This window comes from Guyanagaster necrorhizus (genome assembly GCF_019112545.1).
Source record: "Guyanagaster necrorhizus MCA 3950 unplaced genomic scaffold BT62scaffold_34, whole genome shotgun sequence".
In the NCBI taxonomy this organism is placed as follows: domain Eukaryota; kingdom Fungi; phylum Basidiomycota; class Agaricomycetes; order Agaricales; family Physalacriaceae; genus Guyanagaster; species Guyanagaster necrorhizus.
Window position 1 is genome coordinate 334518 of NW_025064913.1, and position 20751 is coordinate 355268.

General features: G+C 44.7%; 3 protein-coding genes across 3 annotated transcripts; 1 reads left to right on the top strand and 2 right to left on the bottom strand.

Moving 5' to 3' along the window:
- Nucleotides 1-599: 599 nt before the first annotated feature.
- BT62DRAFT_1011176 (uncharacterized protein) lies at nt 600-1093 on the bottom strand (the record flags this gene model as incomplete). The annotated part of the gene is made up of 3 exons (XM_043177754.1): nt 600-766; nt 818-1005; nt 1056-1093. The coding sequence occupies 3 exons, from the start codon at nt 1091-1093 to the stop codon at nt 600-602; spliced, it is 393 nt and encodes a 130-aa protein (XP_043035362.1).
- A 602-nt stretch (nt 1094-1695) lies between these two features.
- On the top strand, nt 1696-2385 carry BT62DRAFT_467066 (uncharacterized protein). Its single transcript, XM_043181032.1, has 2 exons — nt 1696-2061; nt 2106-2385. The coding sequence occupies exons 1-2, from the start codon at nt 1859-1861 to the stop codon at nt 2314-2316; spliced, it is 414 nt and encodes a 137-aa protein (XP_043035363.1). The 5' UTR covers nt 1696-1858; the 3' UTR covers nt 2317-2385.
- On the bottom strand, nt 2378-5090 carry BT62DRAFT_996958 (uncharacterized protein). Its single transcript, XM_043190621.1, has 10 exons — nt 4608-5090; nt 4370-4561; nt 4238-4314; nt 4106-4188; nt 3932-4053; nt 3787-3875; nt 3617-3732; nt 2917-3569; nt 2690-2863; nt 2378-2637 (listed from the first exon to the last, which is right to left on the bottom strand). Exons 1-9 carry the CDS (start codon nt 4689-4691, stop codon nt 2702-2704), a joined length of 1578 nt encoding a protein of 525 aa, XP_043035364.1. The 5' UTR covers nt 4692-5090; the 3' UTR covers nt 2378-2637; nt 2690-2701.
- Between the last annotated feature and the right edge of the window lie 15661 nt (nt 5091-20751).

Here is a 20751-nt window from a genome sequence, read left to right on the forward strand (position 1 = left end):
TTCGTGCACAACACCTCCAGCTCAAAAGTATCCGGAATGTTAGACAGGTGATGAATCTCCTTAATTTGACAATCACTGGGATTAGTTGTTACGAGAAAGACATGACACCTGTCAAGGTAAAGAGCATGTACATTGTGTATACGAGACCTTTCATACATAGTTGTCTCGGCTGCTCCGGGTCTCCTACAGATCCGCAAAGACATCGTATTCGTAAAAACAAACAAAGCTGCATTCTCTTTCTTCAAACTCAATGGTTCCTTCTCCTAGAATCTTCTCCCGCTTCTCGGCCTCGCACAAAGGAATGGCAGCAAAGGAGTAAATATATCAGGCGAATTAGTACGGCATTATCCTGACCGCGCATGTAGAGGAGGTTCGAGAACCGTAGTTAGGGCAGAGATAGCCGTCACGGTCTAGAGAGGACAGAGTAGAACTGACCGTTTGTCAGGCTTGGCATAGATACGAGAATATTGAAGTGAACCCAGCGGAATGTTATAGCCGTTTGCATAAGTATAGGTTGATAGTCCATGATGGTTTTGTGAATAAGAGAAGAAGCATCGGACTTCATTATAGACCGACGTTTGGAGACTTTGAAGGCGAAGTCACTCCAAGATCCTCGAAATAGCTTTAAACCGCCATGAGCTCCCGTCAAAATGTGGGCCAACAGGTAGACTTTGGGTGAGAGGAACAGAACGAGAAGGGTGTATGTACCTGGTAATCAGCGGTAAGAAGTATTCGGGGAGTGGGGTAACGACGGCTCGTAGTTCAGCTCGTTAAAAGTGAGCGACTAGGGTCATCGTAGGGTGATATCAGGTCCTACCTGCGAGATGGATATGAAATAGCGGGGTATCGAGCGCGTTGTGGGTATAAACAGAAGATCCTTCCTCAACGGACAGGATCTGATGTCTCGTCCGAACGACGGACCTATTCAATTGCTCAATTGCACGGTAGGCGTCGATGAAGCGATAAGGAGAGGAAAATATTGCGATACTCTGCTCCGCCAGTTTTCTTCTTCCTACTTGAAATTTCTCACTTGCAGAAAAGAAGAGGTGACACACCTGCTCCCTGGTCCTTGCCAAGTCCTAACGCTTGACATCGCGAAAAGATTTGTTATTGCGTTAGGATAACGAGAGGTCGGAGCAAGCCGATGTGCTGCAGCTCGTAATATTTTTGCTATATGTTCCTCATATCTGCCATGGAACGCCAAATGATATCAATATCAGCACGGTGCATGATGGTGGAACAAAGGAAGTGCGATCGGTGGCTGTGTGCCGGGAATATCCCTTCACTTGATACTATTAGTACATTACCAGTAACGGTTACATCTATTGAACGACCTGTCTTTATAACAGATCGTATGAGTCGGTTTTACGCTAACCAACGATTAATATCACCTTTGTGCAAGCCGTTTGTCGGGTATAGTACGCGCTTCCGAGCACACTAGCAGCTTGGAAGACTGCATACAGAGTATAGACCTTAATAAACTCAGGACTTCGGGCGTTGTATGTGTGCTTGTTTCATTCTTCTCAATGACCCACTAGCGGAAACTTTTGATTTAGGACATTGAAGCTTTTCCGTTACTTGCAGGATTACAGCTTTCCTTGAATGTGATCTTGCAAAGGGATCATACTGCTAGGAGTGCCATAGATTGAGTATGTACAACGCTGCGATTGTCCACCACCGCTTACACTTCGCGAGACGCAGATCCTCCTCGGATGTTAACCTCCGAATCTCGTTCCCTCCAAACGTATAGGCTACATCATTATAGGATATCAAGCATGCTGTCTGCTGGCACCATTCCGAAACCTGAAATCTCTCTAAGTACCAGTTTTCCTGGTGCCAACCATTCCTGTTCACCACTATGCCTACACATGCTTCATCAGCTATCTTCATTTCCTCCCCGCATCCCGGAGAACCAGGTGATACTCACGGCATCCTGGAGCAGCTAGAACCGGAAAAGCCAACTCAAGGAAGGGGGCTCGCACTGGTCCGTGAATTAGCCTTTCAGGCTCCTGATGGGTTAAGTATCTACATTCATGGATTGAAGGATAAGGGGATACAAATGTATGTTTATGCTCTTTCATATCGCCTTGCTAACTAAGGTTTAGATATAACGCTGTGTTATACCGGAAGATTCTGAGCAGGCGAAGCCCTAGGACGTATTCCTTGCATTTCATGGAACATGCGGACCACGTTTATACGGGTCTGCGTGCTGAACTCGTGCGGACTATTGTGGGTTGGTGGGATTGTCCTCTGAAGGATAGACACCTGATGAGCATCTGGGTGGGACCAGAAGGAGACGTGAAGGCGAAATTATAACGTGCAGCGACATGCATGTAGTATGCGTGTCATAGGTCCTTTACTATGAATAGGTTCCGATGATGCTTACCGCGCCCTGAAGGTTTCATGAATAGAATGTAATTCTGCAGAAACGCAGCCGATACAGTCAGCGCCGAGCTACAAGAAACCGCGGTGTATACTCTCAAGTACCCAACCTATAACAGTCATTGGTTGGCACTTAGCCCTCTCGTTTTCGAACAGAAACAACAGGTTCGGGGGATACATTTTGCACATGGCGCCATATATGTCGCATACATTTTCTTTTAGTCTATTTGTACAGTCCACGTGAAGATAGAAAAGCTAAGATATCCAGTAAGTACGGTGGTAAAATAGGTTGGGGAAGAACACCCACTTTTCGAAATATTCACGTGTTTAAAACACACTTTGGGTCTTGGCAAAGACGGCAGCCTCGACTGGCCTCATACCTCTTCAGAGGATCCTCCACAGAAGGCATAATCTCAAAGTCCTCTGGATAAGAAAGTCGGCCGCGTCCCGCCGACGAATGCTTATCACCCATATGTTCGATCTACCGACGTGACAGTTAGCCATGCAGAAAAATAGAAGGACCAAGATACATACAAAGGAGCGCCATCCATACACGTTCCTAAACCCCCCATCGAAGCGACCCGCCCTCCGGCAAATCTTGCAGTGGTAATGCTGCTTCAGCGCAGCAATATCTCCCACAGTCGCAATTTCCGGGTACAACCGGATGGCCCGTATAAAAGTGGGCATGAAAGCCATCAACGTTTCGTGTCTGGACAGATACTCCGCTGTCCACACACACCTCTGTCCCGTACCCCGCAAATGCGAACAACATCGATGCTCCAACACCTCCGGGAAGAAAAGGGTACGCGAGGGGAAACATCCGTGGCATTTAAAGACGTTGCGAGCGAGTTGGAGTTGGGCGCGGGTCTGGTCCAATCCGAGGATCCGAACAAGCTCATCGCGTGTTTTCGCCGTCCATTGCTCGCGAAATACATTTACGATAAGCTTCAGTAGATGTTCGTCGACGTTGATCATGCCGGGAAGGTGGAGGATGACCTTGAGACGATCATAGGCCAGGAAGTCGATGATGGATGGGATTTTGGGGTAGAGGGATGGAAAGGGTCCATGAAAGATGGCAGTGGCGAGGGCGGTGCGAGTCTGGAGGAGCAAAGCCTGAGATTCGCGCTCGTCTTCTTCTTTAATCACACGTTTTGCTAGCTTCATGATATCAGCGAGGTTGGACCAGACTGTTGATCTCGTTCAGTATATGATACACTAGGAGGCGCGACCATACCTTGTTCTGTGAGATCTTGGCTTGTCTTGACAAGCGGGTGGTTTTGGAACTCGCGAGAGAATTTCGGAGAGTCAAATGCTGCTCCTAGTTTGGCTGCTTCAAGGTTCTTCTTGATGCTGAATGGCAATGTTAAGGGCGACGAACTTGATCAAGGATGTCAAGATACTTACACAGATGCCCTGTCCGTTTTCTTTTGTACCAGCCCTTGTTGGCGTTCCTTTGTCCTCATTTGAATCCATGTGGTTCCAATAGCTATGAACTAATTTGATATGAGTGACGATTTCGGGAACAATGGAGTGATGCAGGGATACGTACGTTAGTCACTTCCTTGACGTATTCCCGCCTTTCTTCGCAATAAGCGTCGATCTTGTCCTTCGAGAGAGAGAGATACTTCTCTTTGACAGCCTCGAATTCTTTTCGTACGCAATACACTTGGTCTGATATTGGTAGTCATTTGATAAGAAATTTCTCAGGTGATATGAAACTCACCGTACACCGATCGGGTGGGAATTAGCGTCATGATTAAGGTGGCCACATCTGTATCAGAACCTGTCAAAGGATCAGTCATAATCCTATCCCTGGCGTCAGCTCCACAGTATCCGGGGGAGGTATCGGACTCACTCTTCTCCAGCACAATTTCCACATATGCGAGTAAGAAGACAAAAATCAACATTGCGTACTATTCTCTCACAACAAAACTAAAAAACGCGTCAGAAAATCCAATGATCAGCGAACAACACCCGAATGACCCACGCTACATGTATTGAAGAACATCAGGTTCGCCCACGCCGGTTCGGAGAATCCTGAAACTGGATCAGGACAACCCACTGACTTACGCGCCGCTTTCCACATCGCCTTCGACGACGGGTCCATAAACAAGGAACGGAGGTCCTTGGACGATCGCGCGAGCCGTAACACGTCTCGAGGGCTCAGATAGCCGACGATCTGCATCGTCAGCGCCTATCCGCGACACGACGTGACGGGAGCTCACCTTAAGCCACAGCTCCGGGGAAATGGTCACAGTCCGTTGGAGCCGTCCGACGCGCAGTGTCCTGTGGAGACGATGAGATGCCATGAGTGCCAGTGGTGCATTTACAGTCGAAGGAGGGCTCTTATTATACGTGAAGACACGCGCTGCAAAGTAGGTGTTATCCCCATTGGAACCTAAACGGAGGCTCTCTTTTTGTCTAGTTGTTATGCAGGTCGTGTTTTTTGCTGTTTCTTTGTGCTGACGCCGCACACGTACCAGACTGCTGTCTGGTCAAGGCTGGGACATCATGCCGAGTTTTATTCCGCATTTCCAATATGTCAAGGTTTTAACGGCAGGAAGAGAATGGACATGTCCAAGCCTGGTAGACAAAACCGACCCTAGCACCCATTTCACAATGAAACGCGTCTCGTACACTTGAGGAGCGACTTGAATATGTCAGTGATAATGCCACTAGATTTTCTGCTGCACGACTACAGCCAGAGGGGAAGGACGCGACTTGGGTATTCCAAACTGAACGCTTTCGGCCAATCGGAGCCGGATTCCGGCAATCATCTATTCGGTCTCCGACGCTTTTGGTTCTGAAGTCTAGCCAGTGTATTCCATTCCAAATAGCGAGAACGCGCAGTCATTGTTTGCATAGCTTACGACATGCTGCTATACCGTCTTTTGCTAACAGCCACATTGAAGTGTAAGTAAGACATGTTTTTCGCGCCCAAAATGGACAAGAGTACTTGAATTGACATACGGAAGTCGTGAGCAATCTCATCGTCTTTATTCGCTGAAATTATAGTATTATTCCTCATCCAATTTGGCCCAGAAAAAAATTTTCCGTAAGGTTATAGGTACGGGATCGATAACTCGACGCTAGCCGACTTCACACCATCCCGGTTTACCCTGTCGCGAATACGTATAAACGACCACAGCAACCCGATCGGATCTATCGATCATGAAGACGAAGTTTTACTCACAGAAGACCGCTGCTACTGCGCCTCTTTCCAGCCATCTGTTAAAGATGCATAAATCAATCCTTTCCTGCCCACAATCCACACTTCAAGGTACCCTAGCCTTCATGTCCGACATTTGTAGCGTCTCAAAAATAATAGTCGGATTACGAGTAATCGTCTTAGGGCACCTCAGGTGATCCTTGGAATTTCAGGACCCGCTCCTCTAGGCTCCGGGAGCGAATCCATGGAAAACGTTTCAGCTCCGTAGTAACGTGGTAAATTAGAGGTGAGATCATCGTGAGACGAGACACAACGTAAATATGCTCTTTCAAATTCTCTTCCTGACTCGCGATCTGACGTGTCCCATCAAAGTGCTCATTTCTTCGACGTCCTTTCTGGCTTCGCTGGAGATAGTCTCTGGACAGAAATCCCACATGCCGGCAGTCCGATGCCAGATCAGAATGACTATAGACAGGGTTGCATTATCTGATCATGGCCACACCCCCTTTCATTCCTTCTGCATCCATCACGGTGACTACCAATTATGTTCCGCTGGCACCCTCTTCGTCGAACCCAGAGGGGGATGCGATCCTCCAAGATTCAACGTTTTCAGTGGATAGCGTCACTTGATAGGGTGGAGCATCTGGTCCTATCCTTGGGAGAGGCCTCTGGACATGTGAGCAGCCGATGCCAGATCAGAACATCAACTGTCGACACGGTTGTATTATCGGATAATGACTGTACAGTTTTTCGTTTCATTTCTGTGCACAGGCCCCAACATGGTGACTACCAACCTAACCTTGATAATTGCCGGCGTCCTCTTACGTCATAATCCAGGGCATAATGTAGGATGGGGTCGTCCTATCCTATCTCACGCAGCCCTGCCCTGTCATAGGGAAGAACAAAATGTTTTAGTGTTCTGTGAGTCCTTGTCCGGTCTCTTCACCTTTATCAAACTAACTTTTTCTCAGTGCGTCTTATAACCCTTGCATCTGGAAGCTAGCGTTCCGGGAATTTTGTGCCTTTCCCTTTTCCGGTGCAACGATCCCACTCTGCTCGGCTTGTCTGATGAACGACGGGTGCCAGGGTGAACTGTTAGGTTTGTGTGGTGATCATCAAGCCTCTGCGTCCTCATTACGCCAACGTCTCTGAAAGAACTCTGACTTAGGACGCTAATACGCGCCAACACTCAAGCAGTACTGTTGTGCTGCTACCAAAGTGAATATATCACATTTACAGTTTGGGAAAGAGTATCCATCCCCAGGTCCCCGCATTGACCCACAACCCATCCGTGCTCCAAACTTGGGAGCAACATTTGCTCAAACCTGTGATTTGAACCCGAATTTCAAGTTTGGGCATCTCATGGCGGCCACGTCGAGCGGCATGCCGATGAAACGCTGTTCAGACAGTTAATCCGAATAACCTCTAACCCTTCACGATCTGGCAATATAGAAAATGGATTTTAATTCTCTTCCCTCCAGGGTTGCTGACACAGATGGAACTGATGAAAAGCATCACATTTTATTGGGTGAGGTTGGTTCAGTGTGAAGCACATTTCCTTGGATACGTCGAAGGCTTATCAATATCTTCTACGACGAGCTGTTATTGGACTTGCTGTGGGAGACCCGCCAGAATATTCACCGTACAGAGGCCGTCTTTTCGTACGTAGAAGAATCCATCTTCAGATGTTCCTCGGTAGGTTAACGGTTAAACCCTGAGAATTCGTTCCTGACTGCGTCATAGCGTAACTAAGGGTTGCCCCGGTACAAGGTATTTTGTCCGCCACACCATATGCATGCCGTATTCTCTGACATCAATCAGACAATGATCACCGTGTCAAAATCCGCGGTGACATTGTATTCATTGCTAGGAGATCTTCGTAGGTTTTCAGCGCATTCTGAGGGCCTGAATAGACCTTCGGTATTTCAAATTCTGAACTCATCCGATTGCGGTCACTGACATCAACCAACCAGTGAAGCTATACTAATTCCCATGCGCTTACAAGCCGAATCCTATCCAAGGATACGTGGATCTGAATTCTAATTCTACTTTTTAAGCTCGTAGAGCGCGGTTAGTATATTTTAATGTACATTATTAATAGTCTGGACCTAAAAGTAAATGGAGGGGTATATGATCGGCGAACCGGTTCTAAAAATCATACTCGTCCTCGGGGTCGTTTTGATCCTTATTCCGACCGGCCTCTACGCCTCCTACGGAGCGACGACCCCTCGAGGTGCTGTCGGAACCGGGGTCCTGCAACTATCTATAATAAAGTCATGCAAGACACGATTAATTCTAGAAAATCTCAGCTTTAGCGCAGACTTGACAACATATAATATGTTTATGTAGACTTTAAGGAGTCCTACGATAATCTACAAACGGCCTTTTAGCACAATCATAATAACACGGTATAGGCGTCAATACCATAATTTATTCTGTCGGTTCGATTCCGACTCAGACAGTTCAATATCTCTCTGCTCCATGTCTTTTTAGACAGGCAGACAATCATATATTCCAATGCTCCATTCATTACTATTTCAGTTCTTTCATGTTTTTAAAGATAATACAAAGACAAAACTTTTGGCCCTCATACTTAACTTGCCTAATCTCTCCTCCCCCTGCTGTACCCAAAGAGCACCCAGTCTCAGGGCTGGAGAAGGAGTCAGCACCTCCAGCATTCCTGTATAAGATATTATGGTGATTACTATCACTGTCTCTACTCGAGAGCTGTTTGTTATGTCATGACAGTTGTTTCCTCCTGATTTCTGTATAACCAAATGATCTCACAAGGATCCAACTGCCACCATGATGTTCAGACCTGCTGGGAGTTTGTTCTGTATGGCTTCTGCATGCTGAACCTTGTTCTGGAATTCTCTTGCTCAGTTCATCACAAACTATTGTATAACAGTTAATAATGATGCATGGGGACAACAGCACCACAAATGCATTTTTAGCACCAGAATCCCTCGATGAATTATAGATTCATCTCAGAAGCTAAGCAAGCCACAGAGGACTGTGACTAGCAAGGTTAGAACATGATATCGTAAAAGACACAGTGCATATGAAGAAATGAGCATGAATCTTTATAGGGAAGAGAGAGAAATTACAATGTGATGATACACCGCGACATCACTACCAACACTGCAGGGACACCCATATCAGTACCTGAACAAGCAGCAGTGACAATGAACCTACGAGTAATCATTAGCTCGTTCCGGCTGCAGACATGAGAGTTTCTTACCTTGAGGCAGTATCAGCATTTGGCAGTAACTGGAATAGCTTCTCTTTCCTTATTTAAATAAGTTTCAATATCAATAGCCCCAAAAGTATTATCTAAATCCATATCTTGTAAAGAATTTTTAAATTTCAAACAATTAACTTCTAAAGTTTTTTTTAGTTAAAATATCCTTTTCAAAATTTAATACTGAAATATTAGACTTTTTAACACTGTTATGAAAGGATGGCACATTCTGAACTCGGTGGAGTGGCCCCACATCCAAACTCGTGCACTACTCAGTATTGAGGCACACTATAGATGAATGTCTGATTGTATAGTTAGTATCAACATCGTTGCAAGAGAGTAAACCAGCATGCAATTGCTAGCATGCTCCGTGTTCCATGGCAGCATTACAGCTGCCTTCAAAACAGGAGAATGAGCCTTTGAATAAGTGTATACAAGACAAAGCAGCTATACCCTTGTCTTAACCCTGGTCCTCACATCAATCTCTCCAAGCTGGTCATCGAGTAATATATTGGACAAAGGCTTGAGGAGTAGACATCAGGGATGTCACAAAGAGGTTGCAGAGTTGAAACACAGCTTCAAAGGTGGCCTCGGTTATCTCAAGTCATAGTTGGTAACATGGTGGGAGGCTGATGCAAACGTAACAAGTTTCAACCACTGATTGGTTGTGCGACAATGCACTTGGTTCCATGGGGAATTGGTGATCGATACCATTTTTTGAAAGACAGTTACAAAGTGCAAAGTTTGGTAGCAGTACTGCTCAAGTATTGATGCCTGGTAGACTGCCATCCAAGGTTCTTTCCGGGATGTTAGGGTAATAAGGATGCAGCTGCTCAATGGCCGCCAATCAAACCTAATGATTTATCCTTGTGCTCATCTCATGTCCCTTGTTCATCAGGCTGGCACATTGAGGCACAAAATTCTCTGGATGCCAAGTTCTAGATGCAAGGCTTATAAAACATGGGACTGAGAAACTGTTAGCTCGATATGGGGGAGAGAATGGATAAAGACTCACAGAACACAGAAAATGCTGTGTTTGTCCCTATAACAGGGCATATCTGCATGGGAGAGGATAGGACAGCAAATGCCCCATACTATCAAGCGACCCTATACATTTTACCCTGGATTATCACATCCTCACCAGGGATAGATGTAAGAGGACACCAGCAATTATCATGGTTGGTAGTCACTGTGATGGACACAGAATAAATGAAAGGGGGTATGGCCATTATCAGATAATGCAACCCTATAGTTAGAGCATTCTGATCTGGGTAGAAGAATTTTTTAATTAAAAGTGTGGTACTGGACTGCCAGCATGTGGGATCTCTGTTCAAAGGCTACTCCCCATGAACTATAAAGGAGATCAAAGAAATGAGTACTTTGATGGGACACGTCCGATCGCAAGTCAGAAAAAGAATTTGAAAGAGCATATTTACTTTGTGTCTTGTCTCTCATCACCATGTTCCTATGCAGCCAAAAAACTTTTCATGTATTAGCCTAGAGGAGCAGGTCCTGAAATTCCAAGGATTGCCTGAGGTGCTCTAGGATAGTTACACATAATCTGACTGTTATTTTTGAGATGCCATAAATATCAGACATAAAGGCTAGGATACTGTTGAACAGAAGAACAAAATAGATGTCAAGATGATGAGTTTTTTTTACTCACAGAATACTGCTGCTACAGCGCCTCTAGGCATTGCACTAGACTGTTAGCAGGGTAGCCAGAAAAATGAAATTTTATCATCTAAAGTGAGGTCGGCATTTCTAACCTTCTGTACATCATGGCCACTAGATCGATCAAGCTGCTGTGGTTGTTTATATGTATTCACGACGGAATAGACTGGGATGGTGTGAAGTTGGCTAGCATCGAGTTATTGATCCTGTGCCTATAACCTCATGGAAAATTTTTTTCTGGGCCAAATTGGATGAGAAATAATACTATAATTTCAATGAATAAAGACAATGAGATTGCTCATGACTTCCATATGTCAATCCAAGTACTCTTGTCTATTTTGGGTGTGAAAAACATGTCTTATGTACACTTCAATGTGGCTGTTAGCAAAAGACTGTTGGAGGATATCCATACGTTTCATCTTATCTTACTTTTTGATTACTCACTTTATTTGCCTTATATATACTTACACCTCCTGTTGTTTCCTGATCACCTATATAGTCCAGCCATTCCTATCTGTATGCCTCAGTCACTTCACCCACATTGTGCCCAACTGAGGTATGTATATCCCTACTGTGCTTATGACTATGATACTTACACTTGTTCATAGATACTCACATATATTCTTCTGTCAATAGGTTATGAGGCTCTGTTGCTTATAACTACTCAGTCAAGAAGAATACACAATGGAATTTCAACTCAACTTACCACTTGAATTTACACCATACCACTACTCTCACCACTTTACACCACACCCCTAAACAATGTTGTTGATGTCAGGAGTCACTATCCTCCCTAACATGAGTAGCCATTTCAACAGGAAGAACTATGCCTCATGGAAACTCCAACTTACTGAGTTACTGAAGGAAAAAGGCCTATGAGGATACATTGCAGGAACTACTGTCTGTCCTGCCATCCCTGCCACCACTACCACAGCCATGGCTACTACCACACCCCTTCCACCAGACCCTACTCCCATATACTCATCCTCTCTCTTATATGACAAGTGGGTCTTTTGTGATCAGCTTGTCCACTCAAACATCATCCTCAATGTTCTTGACCCCATTGGTCTAAGGGTCAAGACCAATAGAACAGCAAAGGAATGCTGGAACTCTATTGCTGTGGAACATGCAAAGAAAATGGATATGGCCCTTTCTGAGGGAAAATCATAATATTACCCCTGCCTTAAGACTATTGTCCTGATGGTTTAATTTAGGGATAATTTGTAATTATGGATTGCCTCCACAGCATTCATCAGTTTCTCATTGACCCACTGATTGGATTCCAGGCCATAGCCTTTCCAGCTGACAAGATAGTTGACTGTAGTTGTTGTCCCTCCATCTTTTGCTTTAACTTTACATAATTTATAGTTTAGTATCTGATCGATTTCATAGTGTTCTTTGTCATTGATCAGGTCCAGTGGTGGTGGTGGGGGTTTCTCCTGATTGAAAAAGGCAGGTGCAATATAAGGCAATAATAATATCTCATTAAAGATGTCATAGATTTTCCAGAAGGTTGGCAAACAGAGTTTATATGCACTTGCCCTGACTTTCAAGGTTATCTAGAAAGGGCCTGTTTGCTTGTCAGCAAGTTTTCATTTGGATTGAGGTAGATGAAGATTTGTCATGTTCAGCCATACTTTATCATTGACAGAGTAATTGTGTGTTGGTTGGTGATATTTGTCATATTGAGCTTTCATGGATGTGACCGCTCACTCCAGTGCTGCTTTTGTTTCCATATGGATTTTTGCCATTGTGGAAGCGAAGTCTGTGGAGGCAGGTGTGGTTGTTCAGTGTCGTTCTGTGTGGGCAATGTTTAGGTGCCACCCATAATTGATGAAGAATGGCATTTTCCCTATTGCTGAGTGGACTTGGTTGTTGTGTTGGAAGGCCACAAGAGCCAACCATTCTATCCAGTTGTCTTATCAGTAATTGATAAAAAGTTAGAGGTATTTCTTGACTTCTTGATTGATGCATTCTGTCTGCCCATCAGTCTGTGGATGGTATGTCATCAATGCATTGCATTTGATATGCAGAAGTCAATAGAGGTCATCTAAGAATTTGGAGATGAATTGTGGTCCTCTGTCTGAAATGACTATCTGTGGCATGCTATATTTTGCATATACTTTATCTTGTAGGATTTTCACCCATCCTTCCAAGGTTAGTTCAGTCGAGCAAGCAATCAGAATGATCACTTTTAAGAAGTGATCAACTATGATGATGATTGCATCATATCCATTGCAGTCCAGTAACCCAGTGATCATATCAACAGAGATATGAGTCCATGGCAAGAATGGGACTTTGTTTGGGTGTAGGAGAGCAGCTTGGGCCTGTGTTGATAGTTTATCCTGTTGACAGACTTTGCATGTTTTGACATATATGGTAATGTCATTGCTCATTTTGGGCCACCAATATTCCCACAGTACCAATTCTTTGGTCTTGGCTATACCAGGGTGGCCAGCCATGGTGTGATCATGGCAAGTGGCAATGATCTCACCTCAGAGTTTCTGGTCCCTGGAGATGTAGATCCATCCATCATAATGGATCAGTCTCTCTTCCTTTGTCATTCCCCATTTATGATTAAGAGAGGGGGCCACTCATTGGTCCCACTTGTGGTTGTCACAAGTTACACTTTTTATGCATTTGTGAATTTCCTCCTCTATTAGCATTATCATGGCCCTAAAGTGTTCAGGGCATAGTAATATCACTCCCTCATTATTGGCCTCTCCTTGATCATGATCTGCCCTTCGACTGAGCAGATCAGCCTTTTTGTTGGCAGTACCCACTTTATGATGAAGCATATACTGGTACTGGCTCAATTCTATGACCCATCTTGCCTGCTGGCGGTTTAGTTTCTGGGGCTGTCAGAAATATTGGAGATTTTAGTGATCAGTCCAAATCTCAAAGATCTTGGTTGCCCTGATCAGGTAATGTCACCACTCCTCAAGAGCAAGTATAATGGTGAAGAGCTCCTTGTTATATATCTTATAGTTCTGTTCTGTGATAGTGAGTGCTTTTGACAGGAATGTGACTGGTCACTATTTGCCATCCTGCTCCTAGGATAATACAGCCCTGATAGCCCTCTCGCTTGAGTCAGCCTCGACTTGAAACTTCCCTTCTTGTGTTAGGATGGCAAGTACAACATTCTTAGCTAGTCACTGTTTTAGGTCATTGAAGGCAGTTTGTTGGGAGAGGCCTCAAGTCCAGGGGGCATTGCCAGTTAGCTGCATCATTAGGCATACTATCTTGCTGTAATCTCAGATGAAGTGCCAATAGAAGTTCATAAATCCAAGAAATGATTGCAGCTCCTTTTTTCTGGTCAGTTCTGGCCACTCTGTTACCTCTGTGATCTTGACAGGATCTATTTGGATACTCCTTTCTGAGATGATGACTCCTAGATACTCTATCTTGAGTATCTCGAACTCACATTTTTCAGCTTTGAGGAATAATTTGTATTTCCTCATGAGGGCTAGTACTTGTCATACTAGCTTCCAATGTTCCTCCTTTGTCTTGAACATGATTAGAATGTCATCAAAGTAGATAGTGATCTTTCCAGTGGCAATGAGGTCTTTGAATATGTCATTCATCATCCACTGAAATGTGGCTGGGGAGTTGGTGAGCCCAAAGAACATGATTGTTGGCTCAAACAATCTCTGGTTTGTCCTGAATACTGCCTTCCACTTGTCTTTCTCCTTGATTTGGACATTATTGTATCTCCATCAGATGTCAAGCTTTGTATAATATTGGCACTCTGGAGTTTATCCATTAATTCGGAGATCAATAGAAGAGGGTATCAGTTTTTAATGGTCATTTCATTAAGTTTCTGGTAGTCTTGGACTGATCAGAGTTTGCTGTCCTTCTTTTTAATGAAGAAGAATAGTGATGCCATAGAGGATTTGGAGGGTCTGATATGCCCACTGGACAGGTTTTCATGGAGAAACTTGTCAAGTTCTTGTTGCTCATTGCTGCCAAGTGGATATATCTTGCAATCCAGATTAGCATTTGCATTCAGGATGAGCTTGATGGCATGGTCCCACAGTTTTGGTTTTAGCAACTCATCAAAGCTTTCCTTCTCGAATAGGTCTTTGAAATCATATGCTCAATCAGGTATCATTTCTTTGAAGGTTTTCTCTGCCCTTTGTTCATTGGTCTTGATGGCCAGATCATTAGCATGATGCATCACTCAAATGTGTAGCTCTTGCTGAAGATCCATGGCAAGAATCATCTCTCCATCCTCCATTTCTTCATTCCACTAGTCCCCAGGATCTTCATCGGAGAGTTTGAATAGGATTTTTCAACACTGGCATCTTGTGAACATGATCTGCCCAGTCTTCCAATTGATCAGTGGGTTATGACATATGAGCCAGTCATGATCAAGAAAGACTTCCTTGGTTTCAAGATCTGTGATAGCTAGGTCAATTCATTCTGAATAGTCACTGATTGTGAGCCTGAGCTCTACAAATTCAGTGATTGAACTGGCTTGGTTCTTTGTCCCATTGGCATTATAGACTGGGATTGGGGCTGCTGTGGCTTGGGTTGGAAGCCAGTGCTTGTCAATGAAAGCATGATTGATAGAGCTTCCTGTGCATCTGCTGTCGATCAGGGCAGTTACTGCATGGATAGAATGAGATGTAAGAGTCTTGATTTGGGCTTTGGTGAGTAAGTCTCATTTGGCTGTCTTAGTTCATCAGATAAACTTTTATAGTTCCCATAGTTTGTCGAGCTATTCTAAGGCTTGACACTGCTTGGCTTTTCTTATTCTTTCCACTATTTCATCAGTGATTTCTTTGGTTCAGATTCAGTGAATCCAATTCTGGAGTACTGCCCAGGCTGCTGCATTGTTTCTGGCATCCTTGATGGCTTGCTAGGTCCATTTGGTGTCAAATGGTTTGAGCCAGGGGTTGGGGCTCTCTGCCTCTGTTTGGCCCAAGGGCAGTTGAGTTTTTGTTTGTGATTCTTGGGTGTGCAGAGTATAAGTTGGAGGTATATTCAAATGCATAATATAAATAGGCATAGGGGTAACTACAGGGATACTATCAGTCTGACTAATGGCTGGAGTGTACACACCGTGAAGTCCTCTGGCCAGTTCAGTGGAATCACTCACTGACTGACTCTGTCTTTTACTTCTTCTATCTTTGTTTCTGCACCAAGTTCTTCTTCTTCCTTTTGCAAGTTGGCAATCTGCACATGGATATCTTTTCAGATTTGCTTTTTCTTCAGGCAATCCTTTGCCATGTGACCTTTCTGGCTGCAATTGAAACACTTTCCTTCCTTCATGCAGTCAATATCCATTGGTTTCCCAGTCCTGGTATATGTCGTTCCAGTCCTGGTCTTCTGAGTGCTATAGGCAGAGGCTATAGAGGATCCTGGTGATTTTCTGGCAGTTGTCTCCGATGCTTTGTTCAGAGTTGGTAGTGTTGACTTCTTGGGATATTCTTGCAGCATCATAGATTTCACTTTCTGCCTTTGTCATTCCTTATACATCTCGATGATCTGTTCTTTTCATTCATCATACCCATTCAGCATTAGGATTTTGATGCTGATTGCTGAGATCATCATGATGTATGAAGGAGGAACTCCTTGCTTGAGAGCCTCAACCATTCACCCATTATTTGCTATGTTCTCCTGCATTCCAGCAAGCTTTGTGAGGCATTCCAGCTTGTCAAAGTAGTCTGTAGCAGCTTTATCTCTCATCTTGTATTCCTTGATCTTTTATTTATGTACTTCTTATACTGCTATATCAATAAATTTGTTGTGCAATATCTGTTTAAACACCAGCCACAAGGGGTATCGGTAGTGTTCCTGAGTCAATGATCAAAAGTTGGAGGAGATGAGGATCCACCAATTTTTGGCTTTCTCCTCAAGGTATGAGGCTGCAAAGATGACTTTATTCATATCAGTCCTCAAGTATCCAATGTAAACCTTGAAGTATTGTTCACAGTCAACAATGAATCAGTCTATGTCATCTGATGCCTCTTTGAAGGGGCAGAGCTTTTGTAAGAGATCAGAGTGACATTGGAGGATGGCTGCATCATAGAGTAATGTGCCTATCAGGTTGGGCCAATCAGAAAATGGAGGTCACTGCCACTCATGCAGAGATTCTGGGAATGAATGGAGTGAGTTGTTATCAGTGACAGGGCTCCCATGAGGTATTTCTTCTTTCTGGACAATGACCCTATCCTGAATGGTGAACCCTAATCATATGGCTTTTAGATTATCTCAGATTAGTTCTTTTCCAGTGTTACTCTCCATGGCTTTATCAGGTGGGGGCTGCACTCCCAGAAGCCTGCTTCCTCTGCCGGTCCAAGGGTTTTGGTAGCTGGTCAGTCTTTCTCTCAGCATTAGTTGTGGCTGTGACAGCTGAGTTGCCATTGATCAGAGTGAAGAGGTGGAGTATGAAAAGGTGCTTTGGATAGATGGGGCCATGTATATAGCTCACTTCAGGGTTACAAGTGGTGATGGTGGTATTGGGCATATGAATGTCGGTATCTGATATGCCAGCAGTCTTTGAACCTGGTCTTCAGAGTGCTTTTTGTTATATTGAGTTGCAATGTAGTCTGTTGCTGCATACCTCAGAATTTCTGTTCATTCATCAGTTGTAGAATGAAGATATAATTGTCCTAATTGTGATGCTACCCAGATAGCATCATGCCATAAAAAGTTTACTCCCTGCAGATAATGTTTCTGATACTCCTGCATCCTCACCTTCTTTATTTCTTACTCCAGTTCTTCTTCATCCATGGTTTCATATGTGAACCCCTCTCTCAAGGCAGGGTGGATCACTGCTTTCAGTTTTCTCTGTCTCCATATCCTCATCATCCTCTTTCTTCTTGAGGAGAGAAGCAGCAGGCAGGTCATAGGAACTCTCTGTCTTCTCTAGCTGTATTGTCATCTTGCTGCCCTGGCTGGGTGCTCAGTCCAGCAGTTGAAGGACCTGATGTATTGTCATAGGCAGCAGTAGATCAACTGCCAATACTGGAATCATACCAGTTTCCTCCAGCTGCTCTTGCCATCTCCATTCACTTGCAATAGAGGTAGACATTCCACTGGTAGTCATCATTGATAAGCTGTCTGATGACTCTACTTCTGAGAAATCCTCGGAGTGCATGGGTGGAGATATGGGCATTTTCAGAGACTCAAAGTCTGTAGTGTCCAAGGATAGATTCATTGCTCCCAAATGTGGAGTCGGCACTGGGAGTTCATCAGGCTGGAGGATACTGTGGGATTGGAGATCTATAGCTCCTTCTAGTTCAGGTGTCATCAGCCCAGTACTCAAGAGTCCTGCTTCACAAAGTGCTGGATTCTCTGAAGATGGGAGAAGAGAGAGAAGGGTCTGCTTGTACTGGTGTGAGTACATTAGTGACTTCTGGTCGAAGTCCATACCAGTTAGAGACATTGGCCCTGGCCAGTCTGCCTCTCTCCACTTCTCACTGATGGTCTCTGTTCTGCTCATTGTACTCAGGAGCCATCCTTCTCTGAAGCTCTTCCATCATGTTTCAGCTCTCAGACTTACTATATACTGGCTGTGGCTCATTTTGCTGCCTTCACCCTTCTTGTTGGATGGCTTCATCATAGTCAAAGGAGACAGTAAAGTCCCAGGTTGAGAAGTACCAGCATATGGCTTTTTCTCATTGTTTTTGTCACCTTTGTTTATCATTGTGCTGGTTGGTGTCTTCCCTCATCCAGGTGCTGATGGCTGTAGGAGAATGAGGGCTATGAGGCTGGCTGCTAGGTGTTGGTGTGCAGGATCTTGAAGCCATCCGAGGGGCATCAAGAGAGTCTCAGGCATGGTCAGCAATTCTATGGGTACAGGAGGTGGAAGACTGACTGGGAGAGGGAGACTGCTGAAAAAAGTTTTCTGGAAGATCCTCATCCTCATGGTCAGGGACTGCATCTGGTATAAGGATTCCATGTCTCCCTGGAATGTGAGAGTGCTAGTCTCTAGGTTGGAGGAAGCATTGTCCTCTCTCTTCTTTCTGACCATTCCCCTGATGCGAGCTGCTATATCTGGCTTCTGGAGACTGGTAGGTCGTTTGTCGGGATTCTAGGATGTCATGTAGTGGAAGGTCAGGAGTTACATTTTATAGGATATGTTGGATGTTCTGAAATTCCTGATAGTGTCTGATAGCCTAAGCGGTAATAGAATAGTATCTCCAGCACAGCTGGATGATCACCAATAAGCCAATCAATGTTCTGACAATGAAAGAAAGGAGTTTGAAAAACTCATGATCAAAGTTAGGGTTATCGTTGTTTGGAGGGGGCATTCAGTTTCTCAGCACAATTGGGCTTGAGAAAGAGAAGCAGAAAGCTTCAAGCTAATTGTTAGATCCAAGTGTCACATGAGCATAATCACATGATAAATAGAAGCTACCTTGCACTTTAGGTAGTCATCTGAGTTCACTGATGCAGTTCTACAATTGATGTGTTACAAGGCTAGAGTTGGCTCAAGAGTAGAATAGTGTAAATAAACTTTAGCTTGAAGCTGGGAATTACCAGCAAGAGCAAGCCTTCTTAAATATAATACATAGTTCACTAATAATACCTCATACTTATTGTGTGTTTCTCTGTCCTGATTGCTCATTGTCTTTGAGCATCATTACCATATATAAAGAGCCAATTGTGTGTTTGTTGTTAGACATCAGTTGCATCAAAAAACTATAACAAGGTTAGTCCTGTTGTGATGACTAAGTTCTTCCACAGCCTTAAGCATCTGTTCTTGACACCTTGACTAAGCATAAATAGGGGTTCAAATAAGAAAAGAAGAAAAAATCATAACACAAAAAAGCTGGTAAATAGCTTGGAAATTATCTCAGAGCCTATCCAGAGATGCTACGAGGACTGTATTCTAGTGAGACATGCTCGCTGTCCCTTTGATGAGCCCACTAATCTCAATGTCAATCCACTGGAGCTTGTTGCAACAGATTTGTGGAGACTATCTCAAACAGCATCATCAAGTGAAAAGATGTTACGATTTTCCCTCATTTTTCCTTCTTTCACACGTTCTAGCCCCTATTGACGCTTAGTCAAGGCATGGTGGGAAGAGATTGGTCAGCACAAAGAACCCATTCTCTACGCTCAGACAATGATGCTTGACAATACGTAGCCACCCTTTTATGTACAACAACAATGCTCAAGGACAACGGGCACCATGGACACAAGTCGATACAATAAGTAGTAGTATTTTTAACATCACACGAACAGTATTTAAGGCTTGTAGCTCTCGCTGGAGAAACCCAGCTTCGAGCTAAAGTTTATACACACCAATCTACCTTGAGTCTACTTCTGACCTTGGGTCATACCGCGGGTATACATATAAGTGAACTCAGGTGATTTCTCGAAGTGCAAAGGAACACCTGTTTATCACGTGTATTCACTCATGTGACACTTGGGCTTAACAATTAGCTCAAAGCTTCCTCCTTCCCTTTCTCAAGCCCAATTATGCTGAGAAACCGAATGACTCCAGTTACCACCCACGCCCTAAACCACAACTTCTTTGAGCTGATAGCTTCCATCATCAGAACACTGCTCAGCCTTCTAGCCATCATCACTTGTTGCCGAGGGCGACAATCAATCACCACTTAGATTGTCAGGCACTACCAAGCATTTCAACAAATTCAGCACATCCTCCAAAACGTAACCCCGGATCTCCCTTTCCATGACATCCCCCCCTCCGCCAGAATGACCCTCCAGCCGGAGGAGTTTCCCATACCAGAAGCCAGGCATAGCCACCAGAATACGGGGAGCCCTCAAGAAGAAGAAAGACACCGATACCCTCCTCGATGACCTGACAGTAGAAACCAGGACCATAACCTCACAGGGTTTCGGAACCCGTGGACCACGACAGTCCCCCAGGTCACCCCGGAGGTCCCCCACAATCTCCCTCCAATCCCCAGCAACCCTTCCACCACCTCTCGCACCCCAGGGATTGGAAACCATGCTCGGGACTCCCGTGATGCCTCTCGGGTGGCTTCGAGAACCAGGACTCCCCCCAACCCGCCCCACGACTCCCTCTACGAGCCCACCGAGCCGAATACCAACTCCAGCAGGTCCGTCAGCAGGCTGGGGGTCGAGGATCCCCACGGGAGGACCATACACCCCGACTACGCCAACGTCGAGATCGCCATCTCGGCGGCTGGAGACCCGTTCTGACATCTCCATGTCAGAAGCGAGCCAGAGGTCGGCACGGCCAGCGCAAGGGGAAGGATTGCGAGGGACAGGATTATCCGAAGGGTATTCCCAGACTGGGACCTTACCGTCCCATTTGACTACAACAGCGCACTATGACAGC

Coding starts and splice junctions, on each gene's coding strand:
- BT62DRAFT_996958 (XM_043190621.1), bottom strand. CDS start 4,691: ATGGCATCTCATCGTCTCCACAGGACACTGCGCGTCGGACGGCTCCAA. Junction 4,562..4,607: donor CCCCGGAGCTGTGGCTTAAG/GTGAGCTCCCGT, acceptor CTGACGATGCAG/ATCGTCGGCTATCTGAGCCC. Junction 3,876..3,931: donor ACGTCAAGGAAGTGACTAAC/GTACGTATCCCT, acceptor ATATCAAATTAG/TTCATAGCTATTGGAACCAC.
- BT62DRAFT_467066 (XM_043181032.1), top strand. CDS start 1,859: ATGCCTACACATGCTTCATCAGCTATCTTCATTTCCTCCCCGCATCCC. Junction 2,062..2,105: donor AAGGATAAGGGGATACAAAT/GTATGTTTATGC, acceptor ACTAAGGTTTAG/ATATAACGCTGTGTTATACC.